The following is a 20,357-nucleotide window of genomic DNA, read 5'->3' as shown; positions in this document are numbered from 1 at the left end:
CTTGATTATGTCTAATCTCTACCCACCCCTTCCCCAAGTCTTAAATCAGGCACCCTGTTTCAATCTCTCATGTCCTGAGCTTTGTATCATTTTTCAGAACTTGTAATTATATATTTACCTGTGTGATTATTTAGTCTGCTATTGGAATATCAGCTAGGGACTGTTACATTTCTATTTCTCAAGAATTTGTTAAATGGATAAGTAAATTGGACTTTGCTATATGAACCATCATGTCTTTGGGAAACACCAGCTTATTGATATTCTTGTCATCTGATAACAAGACCCTTTTTATTCTGCAGACAAATTAAAGGACACAAAAACCCAAAGGGTTTTCCAGCTTTGGATGATATTACCCATTCTTGTGTCATAGAATCATTCAAATTTTAGACTCTTTAGACTCTTTGAATTGGAGATAAACTTTATCTAGGTCAACTTCTCTCCTTACTTTCAGCTACCACACTAATTTTATCTCTTTGTGCATTTGTTTTATGGATCTTTTTAGGCAACAAAACCCTCAGAAATCAGAGCAGTTGTTATATATTTTAACAATGGGTTAAACTATGAGACTAGTGAGGATGAGGCTTTCAAAAATAGATAAAGGGAGGGGGGAGGGTATACCTCTGTGGTAGGGTGCATGCCTAGCATGTATGAAGTCCTGGGTTCAATCCGCAGTACCTCCATTAAAAATAAAAAAAATAATTACCCCCCAAAACCCCCAAACAAACAAGCAAACAACAACAAATAAAGGGAAATTCCATATTTAAGTAAGTGGTTAATGGTTGTTATGGAAGAAAATACTAAAATTTAATGATTTGTGTATGTAGAACAGGATTTGTGTTGAGAAATAGAAAATAAAAAATAGGAATGCCAAACACAGAGGCATTAGGATTTATTTTATAGATAGTGATGAGCTGTTAAAAATGTTTGGGAAAAGTTTCAGTTAGGCAAAATGTGTTAAGTTCTAGAGATAAGCTGTACAACATTGTACCTATAGTTAATAATACTGTATTGTATGCTTAAATGTTTCTTAAGAGAGTAGATCTCATGTTAACTATTCTTACCACAATAAAATTTTTTAAGAATTTAAATGTTTGGGAGGGGAATTAGCATCAGAAGCAAGTATTTTAGCACTTACTAAGTACCTATAATTTTTGGGGGGTACAAAAGAAAATAAGTCAGGTCCCCCTCTACCCTCCCCTCTCTTTAGGGAGAAGGTTAAAGAGACAACTAGTGCACACTTTAGTTGGTAAGAAGTAAAAGAGTAGTTTTTTAGAAGGGGTATTATAGGGTAAAGGATTCATTGGCCAGAAAAATCCTGAGAAAATGTAGACTGGAAAGTGATTGCTGCAAATTATTGAGGACGCAATATGGTATTGGTTAAAAATGTGAGTTCTGGTGCTAGACTTAGTTTTGTCTCTTACTGATTCTGTAACCATGGATAAGTTTATCTCTCTGAGCCTCAGTTTCCTCATTTGTAAAATAAAGATAATCTTTATCATTTAGGATTATTGTGAAAATTATGAGCTGTTGCATGTATGGCACTTAGCACTGTGCTTAGTAAATGTTGCGTAATAAATAAATATTAGGTGGGAAGGATGACAAAATGTTTCCGAATTAAGGTGGTAGCTATGAAAAGAGTGTGTTTTTAGATAAATGAGAATGAAGTTAAAGCTGATGCTAAGATTTTTTTTTTTTTTTGGCTTAAAGGATAGTGGAAGGACAAATGTAGGGAAGTCTGGGTGTCTCTTAAAGAGAGTGCGGACTGTGTCATATTCACATTTGCATCCCTACCACAGTGCCATCAAATTGGAATAGCTCAATAAATGATTTTTCACTAGGTGAACAAAGGAGTTTAAAGTTGATGTTATAGTATTCAAGAAGGCAGTGAAAGATGTTTGATTAGAATTTCAGGGAAAGTTGAGGCTTAGGCCTAAATTTGAGAAACAAGCCCGTGAAGTTAGTTTTGAAAGAAAAGTGCAAAACTAAGTTTACCCACTTTTTGAAATTTGTATCAACACATCATAGAAGTGGTGTTTTTAAGACTTAAGACGTATTATGTAACAATGTCTATAGAGTCAACAAAGGATATACTCTTTTTACCACTGTCTTCTTCGTTTCAAAATGTAGCAGGAATAAAGAAACAAGACACAAATTGATCAACCTGCAGGCTCCTGGAGTCCCTCATTTTGCATAGCAGATATATCCCTAAAATTCTGTTCATTGTGTGTGTGTTTAAGTGTGTATGTGTATATTGAACATTATATTTTAAATGTTTTCAGTAAGGTGGTTTGTGTTTTTTAAATTGTCAAAAGGTTAATCTTTGTTGTATAAATAATAACAATTTTAATTTTATAAATCAGATTTCTTTTAAAAAGGCACACTTATATTTTCTTTAGCTGAGTTGATGGCTTCCGGAGAACTGGCATAGCTGCAGAATATGAGTAGTTCCCCAAGAAGAGTGCATTGCCTTTGGCACAAGGATCAGAATAAAGGTGAATTGTTATTACATAGGGTTTTTCAGTAAAAGTCACTGAAAAGTAAGTAATGTTTTTATTTTGGATATATGTTTCCAAGAGTATGCAAATTGGCAAGAATTTACAGTTTTCTTTTTCTGTTTTGTAGTAATAGTTTTATACTTTAGCATGCTTTCTTAAACCACAGGATGCCCTCTGGATACGTATGTTTTCAAAGCAGTACCTAAAATAAGAACATTTAAATAACTGTAGAGATTGTAGAAACATTTTTGTCAGTGTTGTTTTTTTGAGCTTTGATAGAATGCTCAAAATTGAACAGAATTTTAATAGTGGTGAAGAAATTTAGGGAAAAGGGAATCTCTTTGGATGTACTTAAAGAATAATTGGTTTTTATTGTACTTTGTTTTCCTAATATCGATTTGATAGTGAATTGGTTTTTAACAGGGTTCAAAGAAACCTTGTATTTGTCCTAAGTTCATAGAAAGTTTAACTGTTACTGGATCATGCTAGATACTGAAAAAGAAACTTAGTGGTTTTTTTCTCTTAACCAAATAGGGCAAACCTTGATAATATGATGAATGTATGAAAGTAAATATAGTTAATTCATTTAGTACAAAAACAGATAATGGCTAGATAGCGGCATTAAGAAAAAGTTTTTTATTCTGCTAGTTTTTATTGATTCTGCCAATTCCTGGACCTTTTAGGTTTTTTCCTTAGAAGAAAGAGAGATTGCTAGTGGAAATGATTAAGAAAATGTTTAATATCTGAAATGAAAATTTATACGCTTAACCAAAACTCTGCATCAAAATGTTTGAGAGTTATATGTAGAGAAATCATGTATTACATGTAGAAACAATTGCAGACGGAAACAGAAGTAACTAGTTAAGTTTCTTTTCTCATGAACTTTATTGAGCTTTGAAATCTTCACCTCCAAATTTTGTTAAATAATCTAATTTTTTAAAATATGTTTTTATTGGAGGAATTCAAGGTCAATGTCCTTACTTTTGGTCTGTAAGGAAAATACTAAGATAATGAAGTTTTATATTATTCCCTTTTAATTTAGCACCCTGACCTTAATGACATATAAGGAAAGATGAGGTAATTTGATAAAACTCTTAAAATGGAGTTTCTTTACTGAGCAGTATTTATAAAGCAGTATTTATAATACAATGTGATAAATGCTCTACTAGAGATAAGCATAGGATACAACAGAAGAGAAAAGCATTTAACACTCTTAGTGTGGTTATGGGGTGAGAGAAAAAATGAAAAGTAGCTAGGAAAGGCTTCTTAAAGAAGATAATATTTAAATTGAGCCTTAACTTTATAGCCAGGAAAAGAAACCAGGGGGGTTCATGGGGGAAGGGGAGAGTAGGTAAAAATCTGCCAGACATAGATCGTAGTATGTGCAAAGGTATAGTGGCATGAGAACATAGGCCTTTTTGGGGGGAAATTATAAGTAGTTCAAATGGCTGGATTCGAAAGATTTGTTGAGGTAAGCAGATAGAGATAGAGAGGTAAGCAGGGCCTGGATCATGAAGGGTGTTTATATCATTTTAAAGGGTCTAGATTTTATTGTAAGGACATTGGGGAGCTGTTGAATAATATTGATGACAGTACTGTGATTTGATCTGCAGTTAATTATAAAGATTTAACCTGCAGTTAATTATAAAGAAGGTATATAGAGGTAGAATTGACAGGACTTTACCCTGACCTTCCATTTCCAGTTCAGTTCCAATAATCATCAAGAGAGAAATCAAAGATAACTCATGTTTCTGGCTGGGCAACTGGAGTGGGAGAAGGGCCACATATTCTTTGCAGTGCTGAGAGAGCGGAAAATATTTCAAGGCTATATCCAAACAATGAAGCACCAAATTATTAATTGCAGGAAAAAAAATGTATTACAAACACTAATTACTAGCCCAGAATTTTGTAGTTACTAGTTTGATCAAAATACCATGTTACTGACAGCTCTTTAAATGGTAGTGGACTCTATAACTTTGATGGATTCATATACCCAGCCAATTATACTGTCTAAATCTGGCCACAGTTAGGCACTGAAAAAATTTGATGAGGGGTGGGAAGGGATAAATTGGGAGTTCAAGATTTACAGGTACTAACTAACTACCATAGAAAAAATAGATAAAACAACAGATTTCTACTGTATAGCATAGGAAACTTTTCAATATCTTGTGGTAATCTGTAATGTAAAAATATGAAAAGGAATATATGTATGTTCATGTGTGACTGAAACATGCTATATACCAGAAATTGACACAACATTGTAAACTGACTATAATTTTTTAAAAATTTAAAAATTTTGGTGAGATTAATATTATCATAATTTTGATGCAATTATTATTGAATAATAATAGAGGACTTACAATGCATAATACCTTTAACTATTCAAAATGTTTTCATATCTCTTTAAATTTGTTCCACGCTATTTGATGTACAGTACCTAAAGGCCTCAGACTAGGAGGTCCACAGCCTCATTTTCTCTCCACTGGTGGGTTTTGTTTGATTTGTAGCTTTTAAAGATAACTTTGAATTCATTGCCCACAATTTAAAATGGGCGGTTTGATATAAAAATTTAGATGTCATTTTCTTGAAAAATTAGATGATCTGGCAATGCTAGGTTCACTATTTCTAAATTGGCTAGATCTGAGTAGCAGTTTTCATATCTTGTCTGCCTAAATCATTTGTGTCACCTAACTGGCTTCTATAGGTAGTTGAGTTGGTGATCTTTGTTAACAGCTTCTTTGTCTGGGATCTTTGGAGAAAGTGGTGTTGCAGACAATTCCATTCACCTTAAGGCTGCTGTGTGTTGAGTGCCTAATGTGTGTTATTTCATTTAATTCTCTAAAACTTAACATTTACTATTCCCGTCTTACAGTTGAGAAAACTAATGGTTAGGAAAGGTAAGTTACAAATTAGTAAGTGACAGAGCTGGCTCCTGATATCTAGACCTAGTATGTTTTTCTTTTATACAGATACTACTGTTTTTAGCTTTTCTGGTTCAGCTGTTTAGGCAGAGGAAAAGTTTAATGATTTTTAAATTATTAAATTATAAGCAAGAATCTGTATTGGAGGCATTGTTTTTAGAGATTTGGAGGCTATAGTATAAATTTTGTTTTAATTTTAGTTGATTACATATATGTGTATAACACATACTTTGATAACATTCTCTGCTATTACTATAATTGTATTTACTCGCTGACATTTGGTAAGCTAGTTCAAAGAGTCTTCGACATTCTGTCAGTTCTTTAAGTTGTTTTTAAGTATTAGACTTCTCTCAGGAAATTTGAGTATTTGTCAGATAAAATTGGTGAAGATTCTTCAGGAATATTAAACATAAATGGTAGGTGGATCTTGGGAAAAGGAGTTTTTTGTTTGTTTTCCCAGAGAATAAATGATTTTCTCAAATAATATAATTCTTTAGGTTAAACTAATTTGATTATTCTCACAAGTATTCACTTAATGTCTCCTATACATGTAGCTATGCTTAGACTACCAACTGGTAGACGGTATTATCTGGTGATGATGAAGGAAGGTTAAAAAAATAAAAGTTTGTCATAATCCCATGGGCACTTGCGTTGAGGATGGAATTTTTAGTATTCCTGATTAGCATGCCTTTAGTGGCAGCAGTATGGTTGTTAATGGTGCAAAATGTTAAGTTTAGTCATTAATAGACACAGGTACTGGACATATGGCAAAGGAGAGAACATGTACAGAAGAAATAAAAGGTGGGTAGATTCAGTCACTGAACGACAACTGCTTTGGTTGTCTTTGTTACCTGTGCCATCCAGCTAATGAAGCCCTTTGGAGGATACTTAGTTAAAGGTAGTTTATTGAAATGGAAAGAAGGACATAAGATGGTTCATTAAATGTTCTCTTTCAAACTCTTGTTTTAATCACTAGTAAATTGTAACTTTTTATTTTATTTTATTTTTCTTCCTTAGAATCTGTCAGGTGAAGGTGTATTTTTGCTTTTTAATTTGGCTAGAAGCAATTTATTTTTAAAGAAAGTATGCCTCCTCTGAAGATACATGGTCCTATAAGAATTCGAAGTATGCAGACTGGAATTACAAAATGGAAAGAAGGATCCTTTGAAATTGTGGAAAAAGAGAATAAAGTCAGCCTAGTAGTTCACTACAATACTGGAGGAATTCCAAGGATATTTCAGGTATTACCAGATATTGATTTGGAATAGATCTTTAGTCACATCTTTCAGTGAATAGCTTCTGTGCCATACTAAGAAGAAGCCCTCTTCCTAGATTAATATTTTTATTTCTAGGACACTAATACTATTAGGTGCATACATTACAAATTATTTAGCAGAATTGTTGATGGTGTATAATAAAGAGTAGGAAGTAGTTACCATTATTGAAAAGAAAACTGGAAGCTGAGAGGACCTGAGTTTGGATACTATCTAAGCTTTTTTTTTTTTTTTTTTTCTTTTTTAAGTAAAGGTGAAAGATTTATTCAGTCTGAAGAGAAACCAGAGTGTTATCTAAGATATTTTTAAAACCACATTAGGATAACTAGTTATTCCCCCCTCCCCCCAACGTATATGATAGATTCATCACTATTTAGTGTTAACTTGTAATAGGTCTTTTTAGTGTCTTCTTAATGTCTCCTTCCTAAATGATCCTGCCAAAAGTTGTGGTATTATGGCCGTTCAAGGCTGATTATTCAAGGTCATCCTTAGAGCTGTTTTCTTCTAACTATAAGTTTTTGAAGGGTGTCATTACTTTATCACTGCAAAAAGCAGTTAATATTGTTTTCACTTCTATTACTGTTACCTTCTACAGCCAAGAACTACTTGTGTTGATAAGTTGAATTTAAGAACATGTCTTACATTTTTCTGCACTTTAAAATTCTATATATGTTAATTAATTATATAAAGTATAATATTCATTCTAAAGTACTCTATTGAAGAACAATTTATAAAACTTTATGCTTGAGAACCTGATCTGAAGTAAAATTTCCATTTATCTTTGCTTTTGAACTATGAAAATTAATTGATTATGATTTTATATATCAAAGGTAATCTTAAATAGTTTGGAGGTGGTGACATGGTTAATAGAAATGATAGTTCTACCACATATGTATATCACTAATTGCCCACCTGAGTGAAAGAAAGATTTTTTTCAAGTAAAAAATTCAGTTTTTCAGTCCTTATTCCAAACTAGCACTGAATAAAGATATAAGTATTTAAGCAAACATAGATCTTTAGAATCTACCTGTGATTCTACCTTCATCTCAGTTCTAGATCAGTTTGCATTCAGCATTCATTTGTTAACCACTTACAAATTGCTGTGGTGGGAACTGTGCTAAGAGCTAAGAATATAGAGCTGAATGAGACACTTTTCCTCTCAAACTTAAGAGTAACCAAATGCATTCTTAGCTGTAAAAATATCTCAAAGATACAGAGGTAATACAAAGAAGGGAGTGTTTTGTGCTCTGAGGATTTAGAGTATAAATAGAAATTTGCCAGACACATTGGAGGTTAAGGTAAAGGTGATTTCTATACATGGACAAACACATGCACATGTGAATCAACACTCAAGGAACCAGAAAATTATTTTAAAGAAGATAGCACAGTAGGGTGTGAGTGGCAGAAGTAGAGGCTGAAGAGCTAGATAGGACCCAGATCTTGGAATATCTTGTTATACTACAGGGAACTTAGATACTAAGGAGCCGAGAATCTTAAGTTTGAATTCTTTTGGCAGCTAGGCAGATGACTTTATTTCATGAGCTAGTGGCAGAATAAGGACATGTAAGAGGTTATTGTGGAAGTTTACATGAGAAATGAAAGTCCTGAGCAAAGGAAAAGAGGAAAAGCAAGAGGAGGAAAGGGTAAATTTGAAGAGATTTCAAGAAGATTTAACTCAGATTTGGGGGATGACAGAAAAAGTCTAGGGAGAGTCCTCAATTAAAGTGGTTGGCAGTCCCTTTCATCTTCTCTAGAGGGGAAGAATTGGGTTATGAAGATTGAGAGAGATGAGTTGTTTGAGGTGTTAGGTATTCAGATACTGATTGATATGCACTAGGTGTATGGTAAACAGGACTAGAGCTCCAGCAGAGAGGTCTGGACTTAGAGAAAAAGTTGAGAGGCCTCAGCATGTGGGTAGTTACTAAAATTGGAAGTCTAGCTAGGATTTTTCAGTTGTTGAAGTGATCAGATTCAGGATTATTCCCATCTTGTTAATGAACAAACTTTTCCCCTCACATTTAACTTTCATTTTTAGAAAGTGGTATATTGACTGAAATAATGGTTTTATGCAATCTCTTTTCCTTTTGCATGGTAAACTGCTCATTTAACTATTTTGGGGTTAAAGCATCTGAAACTAGTTATTGTGTATTATGATAGAATTTCTACTCAAGCACATGAATTGAATACCTACTTTGAAGCTAAAAAAAATTTAAATTTGAAATACAATTTAGTCTGATTGGTAAAATTGTTTTGTCATTCTTATCTAAAAATTGTCAAGGTCAGTTCTTTCTAATTAAAAACAAGTGAAACACTGTTCTTTATACTGTTCAGAGGGTATGTCTTCAGCAAAAGTCAGCTTTAGAAACCTTTGTGTATGTCTGCTGAGGGAGAATGTTAGAGAATAAGGATGCCTGGTTGGCAGAAATTATTTAATAAACTGCATGATTTCTTAATTTAATCTTGGAAAAATATCAACCAAGAGAAGATAAAAGTTATCACTTGGTAGCACATATCCAGACCCTGGAAGAGTGTAAGACAAGTTATTGAACCAGGTCTGGGGAGTGGGAGAAGCAAGCTAATAGAGTTCCAGGGTACTTATGATCTTTGTGATTGAATGAAAGTTAAATGAGCATGTTTAGACAGTTAAAAAAAAAAAAGGTTTATTTTAATGTATTTTTGAGAAGTGGAATTCTTTTGAGGATTATAGTTTGGATCAGTATATCATTTTACATTGTAGCTACTTTAACTAATTGCCAGATGTTTTATAAGCTCTTATTTTAAAAAAGAAGAAGAAGAAGAAAAAAAAAATAAAGTCTCTAATCCAATATGGCTTTCTAAACTGGTGATGGATAACCATCTAGGCTCTGAAAATTGTTAACTTGTTTTTATAACTTTATAACTATACCTGAAAATATATAGCTCCCTACCAAAAAATCAGGAGTGCTAGGATTAATCTTTGATTTAAATGTGTCAAGAAATGGAAATTCTTTTTGGTTGGGGGCAAAAGTAAGAAATATAACAAAAATACAAAGGTTACTATTCATTATGTAAGTTATTTTACTTCATTATAATTCATTTTTAATGACAAAATACTTTTCCTTTTGTGTTGATCAGCTAAGTCATAACATTAAAAATGTGGTACTTCGACCCAGTGGAGCAAAACAAAGCCGCCTAATGTTAACTCTACAAGATAACAGCTTCTTGTCTATTGATAAAGTACCAAGTAAGGATGCAGAGGAAATGAGGTTGTTTCTAGATGCAGTCCATCAAAACAGACTTAATGCAGGTGAGCATTAATTGTCCCAGGGTCTGACATTGGCAGTTATGAAAAATATTACTAGATAATAGGTTATTATCCCTGATGAATATTGATAAAAAATTTTCAGCAAAATACTAGCAGACCTAATTCAACAGCACATTAAAAAGACTACACCATGGCCAAGTGGAATTTATCTCTGGAATGCAAGATGGCTAAAGATAATGAAAAATCTATCAATGTGATACATCAAATTAACAGAGTGAAGGACAAAAACCACATAATCATCTTGATGCAGAAAAAACATTTGATAAAATTTAACATTCTTTCATGATAGAGACACTCAGCAAAGTAAGAATAAAAGGAAACTACCTCAACATAATAAAGGCCTTATATGAAAAGCTCATAGCACAATGATGCAAAACTGAAAGATTTTCCTATAAGATCAGGAACAGGGCAGGGATGCCCTTTCGTCACTTCTATTCAACATAGTATTGGAAGTCCTAGTCAGAGCAAAGCATCCAAATTGAAAAGGAAGAGGTAATTTTATCTCTGCTCGCAGATGATATGATTTTATGTGTAGAGTCCCTAAAGATTCCATGAAAAAGTATGTCTAGAAAAGGAGTAGGATTTAAATTACATTTGGAGAAAGTTGCCTTGTTACGTCAGTCTTACATACTTGCCTTTGTATGAAACTTATTCTGAGGTTTTATTCTTGCTATGAAAACGGCATGTGCTATAGAATATAGAACAGCACACAGTATGATCAGATTTCCCTGCCCCCTTCAATCCCTTTCGTTTAAAATGTTTTGGTTTTTTTTTTTTTTTTAAATATATTTGAATCTTAACTCTTCATTGAATGTACTTTGGAACTTGGCATGGGGTAGGGGATTTAATATATTTTTTCCTCCAGAAAAAGGCCAATTGTTGCAGGTGCTACTTAATGATAAACTATTTTTGACCTACTGATTTGAAATTCCATATTTATGAAATAATACATTACTGTCTATGCCCGTATATTATCTACTCTTCTGTCCACTAATATACTTACTTATGCCTATGTCATATCCTTTGATTGTATTACTTTTATATTTTGATATTTAGTGGTAAATATACAATGGTGGCTAATGCTTGTTGACTTTACCACACTAGATGCTTCATAGACATTAAATTTATGCTCATAACTACCCAGTGGTGTAGATATGACCATGATTTTCTCTTTTGTTTGTTTCTTGGAACGCCTTTATTGAGATATGATTTTTACACCATACAATACACTCATTTATGAAACTTACTCTGAGGTTTTATTCTTGCTACAAACACAGCAGGTGATCACACAGTATGATCAGACAGTATGATCAGATTTTCCTGCCCCCTCCAATCCTTTTCATTTAAAATATTTTGTTTTGTTTTTTTTTTAAGAAAAATACATACAGGCATCTTTTTAGGAATAATCTGTTGTTTAAAATGAATTTTCTACTGTTGTCATTAATCACCAGCTCTGTCATCAATACTTCATCATTACTGATATTTTATACTTGACAAAATTGAGTTTTTAACTGAAATATAACACATATTAAAACATTGAGAAAGTAAAGATGTAGTAGTGCTACCTTGCTTGTATTTAATTAATGTCTCTACTTGACACATTTCTTTTTCTTGTTAAAAAAAATTTCTTTTTAATGGTTGTTTGCCATTTAGTACCTATTCATTGTCTGGTCTTGTTACCAAATCTGAACTATGTCAGTTTTCTAAATATTAAATTTTAGAATCGAGGAATTGAGTCCTGTTTAAAAGTTTTAGAATATTTCAGGGATTGTGTCTGTATTTCTATATTTGTTTTATTTTATCATATTAATTGAATCACTGTTTTAAGAATTGATGTATGTAAGAAAAGCATGTCTTTAAATATATTAGAGTGGAAAGCACAGTAAAATGGGGACCCAAGTTTGAGTCTAAACAATATGGAATAATGGAAAAGCAAGAGCTTTGGACCTAAAAAGTTTTGGATTTGAATCCTAGCTCTGTTATTTCCTGTGAGGTTTTGGGCAACTCACTTAAAAACTTAGTTTCGGTTTCCTCATCTCTAAAATGAAGGTTTTATCACCTTGTTTTCAGTGCTTAATAAAGAATTAGAGCTCATAAATGTAAAACATGACTGGCACATGATAGGCACTCAGTGAGTCATTGCTGCTTTTAGAGTAGCTAGCTATGGACTTAACTTGTTCTGTACTCTTGGGCAGGTTGTTTTAATCTTTAGATTTAAGTTGCCTTAGCTGTCCAAAAGTGATCATACATACTTTGCAGAGAGAGACTAGAGTAAGATAATCAATATAAAAATACTTTGGTTAATTATAAAACATTTAAAGTATCTTGTGTGGTGCTTGAAATCAGTGGGGAAGAGACCAATATTTGATGAACAGCCTTATCTGTAAATAGGAAGACTAGCTAATCACTTCAGAAGACAGTAAAACTAGATTCTTATCTTATTCCTTCATCTAAGTAGATTTTACCTTGATCAAAGTCTTGAATGTAAGAAAATAAAACAATAAAAGTATTAAAAGGGTAGAATGGATTTTAACATAATATGAGTGGAAAAGACCTTTCTGAGAATGATATAAAAACCAGAATCAGTAAAGGAAAAGACTTAATAACTTGGACTGTGTGAAAAATTTGAATGATCTCTGTGGCAAAAAGGAAAAGACAAAGGAAGAAAATATTAGCCACAGTGACAGAGTTAATTAACATGGCTAATATACAGATACCGACTTTCCAAAACAGTAAGAAAAAGACAATTCAGTGGAAAAATGGACATACAGTTAATTCAAAAAGAAAAAACATATTATGGTGGCCCATAAACATGAAAAATTCTCAACTTCACCAATAACTAAACAAATTCAGACTCTTACTACATTAACAGTAGTTTGGAGGGAGGCAGAATATTCTCATACACTGATAAGAGCTTTGACAGAGTTTTTTTTTTTTGAGGAATAGTAATATCAATTTAGTTTAAAATTACACATCCTTTACCCCAACGATTCTATGAAGTTTTATCCTACAAAAATCATTTAATTAGTGCAAGAAGATATGTGAAAAAATGTTCAGCACTGTTTAAAATTTTTTAAAATTAAAATATCCCAAATGATAATCAGTGGGAAATTAACAAAATTAAAATGTAAAATACCTTTTAAAGTATATAAAAATTCATATTTATACGTTACCATACATGTTCTTTAAACTAGCACTGATTTCTTTAGAATAGGAACCATTCTGTTTGTTGAACTTAACAGAGAATGCTTTGGAGTATACGTTGTTGGAAGTATATCTGTCACTGGTTTTGACACATGTGGCATCCATTATCAGTGTTCTTGCCATAGATACACAGTGACAACTTTTCTATTGTGTTAATTACCAAATATTTATATAGGAGAATTTCTAGCATTTTCTTTTTGCAGTTAAAAATGTGTCATTCTATTACATGTTCTCAAATTTTTGCATTGTTATTCAATTTTTTGCTTCATTTTAGTTCTAAATTTTAACTACTGTATATATAAATTATACTTTTAGAAAGAATTGGTTGATAAGCACTTTGATTTGTTTTATTTTTCCTGTTTTAATTTCCTCATTATATAATGATGATGACGATGATGACGACGACGACAACGACAACAACAAATCTCTTTATATGAAAAGTGAATGATTTGGGAATTTTCTTTTTTTTCACCAGCCATGAAACCTCAGGGTTCTGGTAGTTTTGGAGCTATTCTAGGCAGCAGGACCTCACAGAAGGAAACCAATAGGCAGCTTTCTTACTCAGACAATCAGGTATGTTTGTTTGAATCTTTTTAGCTTTTTTTTTTTTTTTAAATGATACTCATAGACATTCTGTAAGGTAGTTACAGGAAGTAGAATTTAGACTGTCATGTCTAATAATTCTGGCATTATCACAAGGGTATTTTCCGCATACCTGAAATTTACCATAGTAGAGTGTAGTTTTTAAAAATCATAGCTTTGGAATTAGATGTGGGTTTGAGACTGGGTGCTGCTACTTACTAGCCGTGGGTCATTGGAGAAGTTCCTTAAATATCCTGAGCCTTAGTATCCATCTGTAAAATTGAGACAGCAAGAATATTTTAAGGGTTGCTGTGAGATTATGCACATAAAAGTGCTTAGCCCGTGATACCATTATACTAACGATCCTGTAAATGCTGCTGTTATTTCTTTGATGCTCTTTGGGTCTGTTCTACATTACGAACTTTGCCAGTACACTATCTGATACCAGACTGCTTTGTTGGGTCTTCTGTTTGCTTTTTAAATAGTTTTTCTTTCATAAATACTATTCAGCCAGCTGTGAGATTTACTGTGCACTATTGCAACTTAGCAGTCGTATGTCTCTTTTAATTTGTTTTACAAAGGAAAACCAGGTGTAAAGAGAAACTTTGAAGCTCTCCTGTAGGTAAACTAAAGAGTTCTATTTGGCTATGCAGAGATGGATTGATTTACTTAATCCATTTACTGGACTGAGCAATAAATAAGATTTCATTTTTGTTGGTTTCTTTTTATAGATTGGGGTTTTTTTTTTACACATTTTAATTGAGATACGATTAGTAGGCAGTGAATCGCACATATTTAAATTGTGCAATTTGATATGTTTTGACTTATGTACATACCCACAAAATCATCACCATAATCAACTTAGTGAACATAGCAAAAACCCTTACAAGCTTCCTCATCCCCTTTGTAATCCTTCCCTACAGCTCCCTCTCTGGCCGGTATCCCTGAGCCACAATTGAGTTGCTGTCACTCTAGAATAGTTTGCATTTTCTACAGTTTTATCAGGGTTTCCAGAGTCTTGTCTGGGTTTTTCACTCATTATAGTTACTTTGAGATTCATAGGTACAAATTTAAACTGTTAGACTATTTAAATGTATAAATGTTAACGTATCTAGCAAAAGCATATACTTACATTTTCCCAAATAATGATTCCCATTAGTGAGATTATAAAATCAATTTGTGGGTTGTGACTAGCATTAAATAAAAAAGGAATAGATTAGAAAACAATAGAGAAGGTATTATTATACATAGTAAGGGTAAGTATTGGTTTCTGAAACTTTGTTTCAGTTTTATTTATGTGAATGTGTAATAGATTGTGAAGTAAAATATTTCTCACTATGGGTTTATGGTCAAAAAAAGGTTGAAAAACAGTATGCATATAGTATGCTACCATTCGTTTAACAAAAAGAATTAAATTTTGATTTGCATTTGCATAAAAATCAGTTGAATACTTATAAGATATTGCAGGATAGGAAGTGGAAGAACTGGATGGGTGGCATTGGGGTGATAATGAGACTTCTCAGTATATGGCTTTTATAATAGCATTTTGATTTTTGAGTCTTGAGAATGAATTCTACATTTGAAAATAAATTTAACTTTTTAAGTTGTTCATCCAGATGACCTCAGAGATTTTTTTCCTTTTTTGTCCTAAGATTGTAATCTGTAGAAAGTGATTAGAAATATTTTCCATAGGAGATAATCACATAGCTCTTAATGTACAGTTATAAAATTTACCTAGCAGAATGCTACTCAAAAGCACTTTCCCAACTCATGTGTTTACATTGTTGTATTCTCTCTGAATGTTTTTGCTGTGTCTTTAGCGTAGACTCTTTGATTCATCTTCTGCCAGTGCAATCTATCTCACTTTCATTCTTCCTATCATTATATATATTTGTATCATTACTCCAAACTAGAACCTCCTCAAAAGTCCTGTGATGTACATATGACTTGGCATTTAAATTGTAGCAGCCAAATATCATTGTTGCTCCTTTTTCTCACATCTGTGTCACTTTAATTTACCATAATCGTAATTAAATTTTTTTTTCTGAAGATCTACTCTCTTGTTGGTCAGTTGAATCATATCTTGTGTATGTGACTTTTTAAAATCAGTAATTCAAAGCAAATTCCCTTCTGCTTCTAGGTGTGCTGTGGAATTTGTTAAGTTTACAAGAGTGCTATAGGAAAGTAAGCATCAAGCTTGATTTCTGACCCTGACCGTACATTAGAATCACATAGGGTGCTTTAAAAAAAGAAATACTGATGAATGGACCTCACTCCAGACCAGTTAGACTAGAATCTCTGGAGATAGGTCTCCAGTTATGGGTTTTGTTTGTTTGTTTGTTTGTTTTAAAGTTCCCCACGTGAGACTCACTGGTCTAAAAGTATACCAATTAATTTGAAGAATTAGCTATGTTAAACTTTATTCTTACAGGTCTCTTCAAAAAGAGGAAGTTTGGAAACTAAAGATGATATTCCATTTCGAAAAGTTCTCAGTAATCCAGGTAGAGGATCGATTAAGACTGCAGCAGGAAGTGGAATAACTGCCACCCGGACGATTCCCTCTTTGACATCTACATCAACACCTCTTAGATCAGGGTTATTAGAAAATAGGTAGGAAAGACTTTTTTTCTTTATTAGTCATTAGCCCTGCCTGTTTATAAATGTCTTTTAGGCCTTTTAGAACGACCAATAATTTGAGAAAAAGAAAGAGATTGTCCAGTTAGAAGAAGAGAGTATATAGAACATATGGGGAGGTAAATAGTATCTGTCTTACGTGGTTTATGTCAGTGACACTTATAGAGCACATAGATACAGTGTATTAATTTAAATGTGGTGACAAGAATTAGAAAGCAGTAGTCATGGCTTTAGTTCTTGAGAGTGTTGGCTTATATTTTTTTAATGGTATGAATTATGATTTTTTAAATAATTTTTTTTTCCTGTTCTCTATAGGACTGAAAAGAGGAAAAGAATGCTATCATCTGGCTCAGAGTTGAATGAAGATTACCCTAAGGAGAATGATTCATCATCGTAAGTTGCTTTAAGGACTTTTGTAGCACTAGATCAGCGTTTCTTATATTGGTAATTACGACCACTAGGGAAAATTGGGACAGTGTTCAATTTATGGGAATCCCAAAGATAGAAGAGCCACATTTAAAGTATTTTGGTGACAGTAGATTGGACAGTAGCTCAACAGAGAGAGGATTTGACCGTTATTATTGCTTTGGTCATTTATTGCACTTCTCCCATATGAGCTTTTTCTGTCTGCAGTACTTAGAAGAATAGAGCTGAAGAACTCTTAAGTGTTTCTTGTTGGCTGCTCTTTTAGTGTGAACCCCTTCCTACCCTCTTCCCTTTACCTATAAAAATTTTTTTTTTTCCTACTTCATGTGAAAAGTTAGCTTAGGGGTAAAAGGATGTGGAAACCCTGCATAGATTCTAGGCAAGGAGCATCAGTCTTTTAGAGCTATTTTTGGAGTTGAACAAAAGGGAATACCTGCAACAGGACAGTCACCAGCTCATAATCCTCTTCCTCATCATGAATTTTGTTTGTCTGTCTGTCTTCTGGGAGAGGAAACTTACTCATAGTTGTCAGATAATACTTCAATTAATACCTTAACAGAAATAAGTTAATAGTCAACTGGTATTCAAGGTCAAAAGGTCACCAGAACGGAGTTGGGAAAAAGCTAAAGAAGCTTTATATATTAATTGGGCTTTTGGTTCTACCGCTATAGCAGATATAGAAATCTGGGTAGGTGATAGAACTGGTGTGTGGTATCTTGATCTACAATCGCCATGGACTCTGATTCCTTCTATCTTGTTGATCTGTCATTCTTAATAAGTAGCTTCCATTTTGTGAACCAAGATAGCTTCAATTTCCACTCTCATGTCTGTATTCCTCTTGGAGGGAAGGAGGACAGGAGCAAACGGGGGGCATACTGCTTTCCTATAAGCTGAAAATTATACATACCACTTTTGTGCATAACACACCAGCCAGAACTTAGTTGTATGGTTATATCAAGTTATGAGAAAGTATGAAAAATATGCCTAACCCAAACTCTATTATGGCAGAAGAATACAATGGACAACTAACAGTCTGCCTTAGTTTACCCTTCTAGCCCCTGTTTATATCATCCTTCTGATACATAGAATAATCCTACCTTCACCCTGATGGAGACAACCTCCAAGTTTCAATTTTGTCATTGTATCCAGCTTAGAGTCCAGCATCTCTGGGTGATGTGCAGTCCTCTCCATGATGTGTGTTTTGGACCATGTATCTCATGGTCTGGTACCTAAAAACTAAAAGACAAGTTAATCTGCATCCCCCACTCCCACATATCATTCATTATACATTACTGGAGTGGGCACATGATAACAACCATAATAAAAATTTCCATTTAGAAAAAATGAGAGTAGGAAACTGAGGAGTCACTGGTCTATATCAGCAATAAATACTTCTGGACAGAAATTGTGAAGATAGTGTAGGCAGTGGAGTAAGTTCTTGGTTAGCCCATGTAGCAGTCTTTGTTCTATCCTCTGGGAGAAACCCTTGCTCATTGTACTCCGTATGACTCCTGGCTTTGCTCTCTGGTAGATTTCCTTTGTCTGTTATCTTTCAAGGCCATAGCTGAAGTGAGTTTTGAAGACTATGTTGTTCTTTGGGGTCATGCAGCTTTTGTAGCCTACTTCATGCTGGTGCAGTTCTAGCAGTTTAGAAATGTCCAGAAATCTTAAAGTTTAGAAGTCTAGAAGTTTCTTTAAAGGAACAAGCAGGCTTTTATAGGCTTGAGAAAGAATTGAGGCCAGTATTTTTGCTGTTATTTTGGTTCTTTTGTTTTAATAAACTAAAGTTTTAGAATAATTTTCAATTTACAGAAAAGGTGCAAAGGTACTATGGAATGTACCTGTATACCCATTACCCAGTTTTCCCCAATATTTATGTATGTATGTATGTATTTATTTATTCTTACTGAAGTATAGTTGGTTTACAGTGTTGTGTTAATTTCTGGTGTACAACATAGTGATTCAGTTATACTTATATGTATTTCCCTAATATTAATACCAGTTTTTCACGAAACTACTCCAGTTACCTCTTTATCATTGCCTCAGTTTGAGAATCAGAAGCAATTGTATTTTTTTGGTCCCAGGTGGTCTCACGTTACCACACAATTTCAGTTCTAGGCCATTGGCACAAAGAGATGTATTCCTTTTCATCCTTGATTGCAAGCTGGCTAGTTCTTGGCCAAATTTATCTGTCTTGAATAGGACCTTGCTGAAAGCAGTAAGAAGCACTCACACAGACCAGTGTTAATTGTCTTAATCATTTCATTTTAGGCCTGCTTCCCAAAACATTACAGATAACAGTTCTGTAAACATTTTGCTGAGATGTAACAATAGTCACTAGCTTTCCTATCTGTAATATCTGTGTTCTTACTCTCTGCCTTCCTTCTGAGCTAGTTCTACGTTTTCTAGGTTTGTTATTGGTAGCACCCGACTTTTGGTAACAAAATTTGTATATTCGGGGCCAAGTTGTAGGGAACAGAATTCACTCTAGCTGCTTGTGTACAGAGTATTAAGTGGCTTCCAGAATCGTTAAGAAAGCTGGAAGGGTAGGCTCTAGGTTAAGCTTTCAGGAATGATTTTGACAGCCATGCCTCAGATCAGGTCATGAAAGATGCTCCTGGCTATCCTGAAGCTAATAGCTGAATTGGAACCTGCCATGAAAGCTGTTATCTCTAGAATCATGCTGCCACTGCCAAACGTGGAAATCTCTACGGAAAAACCAGACAACCCCAAGGTGATGTTTGCCATCAGAAGTAGCAAAACACATGACCTCTGCCTTATTTCCACTTTCTAGATCTTGCACGAGTACATGTAATTGCCTTATCTTAAGTTGTGTCTCAAACACTAACTTGGAAATGTAGTCTTTTAGCTTTCTGGCTTCTGTAGAACAGAGAGTTACACTAAAAGGTGGTTAATCAACTTTGCATGCCTACCATATTCTACCGTATTCACCACACTTTGGAGAAGTGTCAGTTGTTCCATTTTGAATTATGTCTGATGAGCCCTGAATTTTTAATACTTGTTCTGGGCTGAGAATACTTTTTACACCATCACAGTTAAATTTTTTGAAGTTTGGGCTTCCTAGAAGCAGGTTTTAGATAAACATACTTTTGCAAGTGACTTATTAAGGAAGTTTTCATAGGAGAGACCAGTGACAGAGTGGGGAAAGAAGAACTGGGAAGGAGGAGGAAGCCAACCAAGGGTGTGATCTTAGATAAACGTCCCACAGAGAGTAGGCCTCATCTTGATCTAGCAGGAGAACTCTGGGCTTGTCCCAACTTGAGGTAAGGAAGATGGGCTTTCATATTCTTATACTACACTGTTTTTGGTTAACAGCTGCCTTGGGGCTTTTGGCTCTGCCCAGATGTGCATAACATTTAAAGTAGCCCAAAGGCAGTCCTCTGAAGAACTGCAGGTGCCAGCTGTTGAAAACACAGTCTAGATGTGTGAGAAGTATAAAAAGGGATCTGAGGGGGCTCTGAATGAGCATCACTATTGGATTCATTCAGTCTTATTA

The 20,357-nt window shown here is 33.8% G+C and overlaps 1 protein-coding gene across 3 annotated transcripts in view; it reads left to right on the top strand.

Moving 5' to 3' along the window:
• USP37 (ubiquitin specific peptidase 37) overlaps positions 1-20,357 on the top strand; it is a 77,257-nt gene that overhangs the window by 2,342 nt on the left and 54,558 nt on the right. The window contains exons 2-7 of one of the 3 annotated variants that reach the window (XM_031452174.2): positions 2,397-2,492; positions 6,434-6,657; positions 9,805-9,976; positions 13,674-13,771; positions 16,212-16,390; positions 16,730-16,807. In XM_031452174.2, coding sequence (XP_031308034.1) covers positions 6,502-6,657; positions 9,805-9,976; positions 13,674-13,771; positions 16,212-16,390; positions 16,730-16,807 — 683 coding nt within the window. In that variant the 5' untranslated portion in view covers positions 2,397-2,492; positions 6,434-6,501. Of the gene's footprint in view, positions 1-2,396; positions 2,538-6,433; positions 6,658-9,804; positions 9,977-13,673; positions 13,772-16,211; positions 16,391-16,729; positions 16,808-20,357 lie in introns of all 3 variants that reach the window. The other 2 variants (XM_031452173.2, XM_010988326.3) reach the window with 2 other exon arrangements.

This window comes from Camelus dromedarius, chromosome 4, assembly GCF_036321535.1.
Source record: "Camelus dromedarius isolate mCamDro1 chromosome 4, mCamDro1.pat, whole genome shotgun sequence".
In the NCBI taxonomy this organism is placed as follows: domain Eukaryota; kingdom Metazoa; phylum Chordata; class Mammalia; order Artiodactyla; family Camelidae; genus Camelus; species Camelus dromedarius.
The sequence above is the reverse complement of the archived record's forward strand: the minus strand, read 5'-3'. Positions and strand labels throughout refer to the sequence as shown.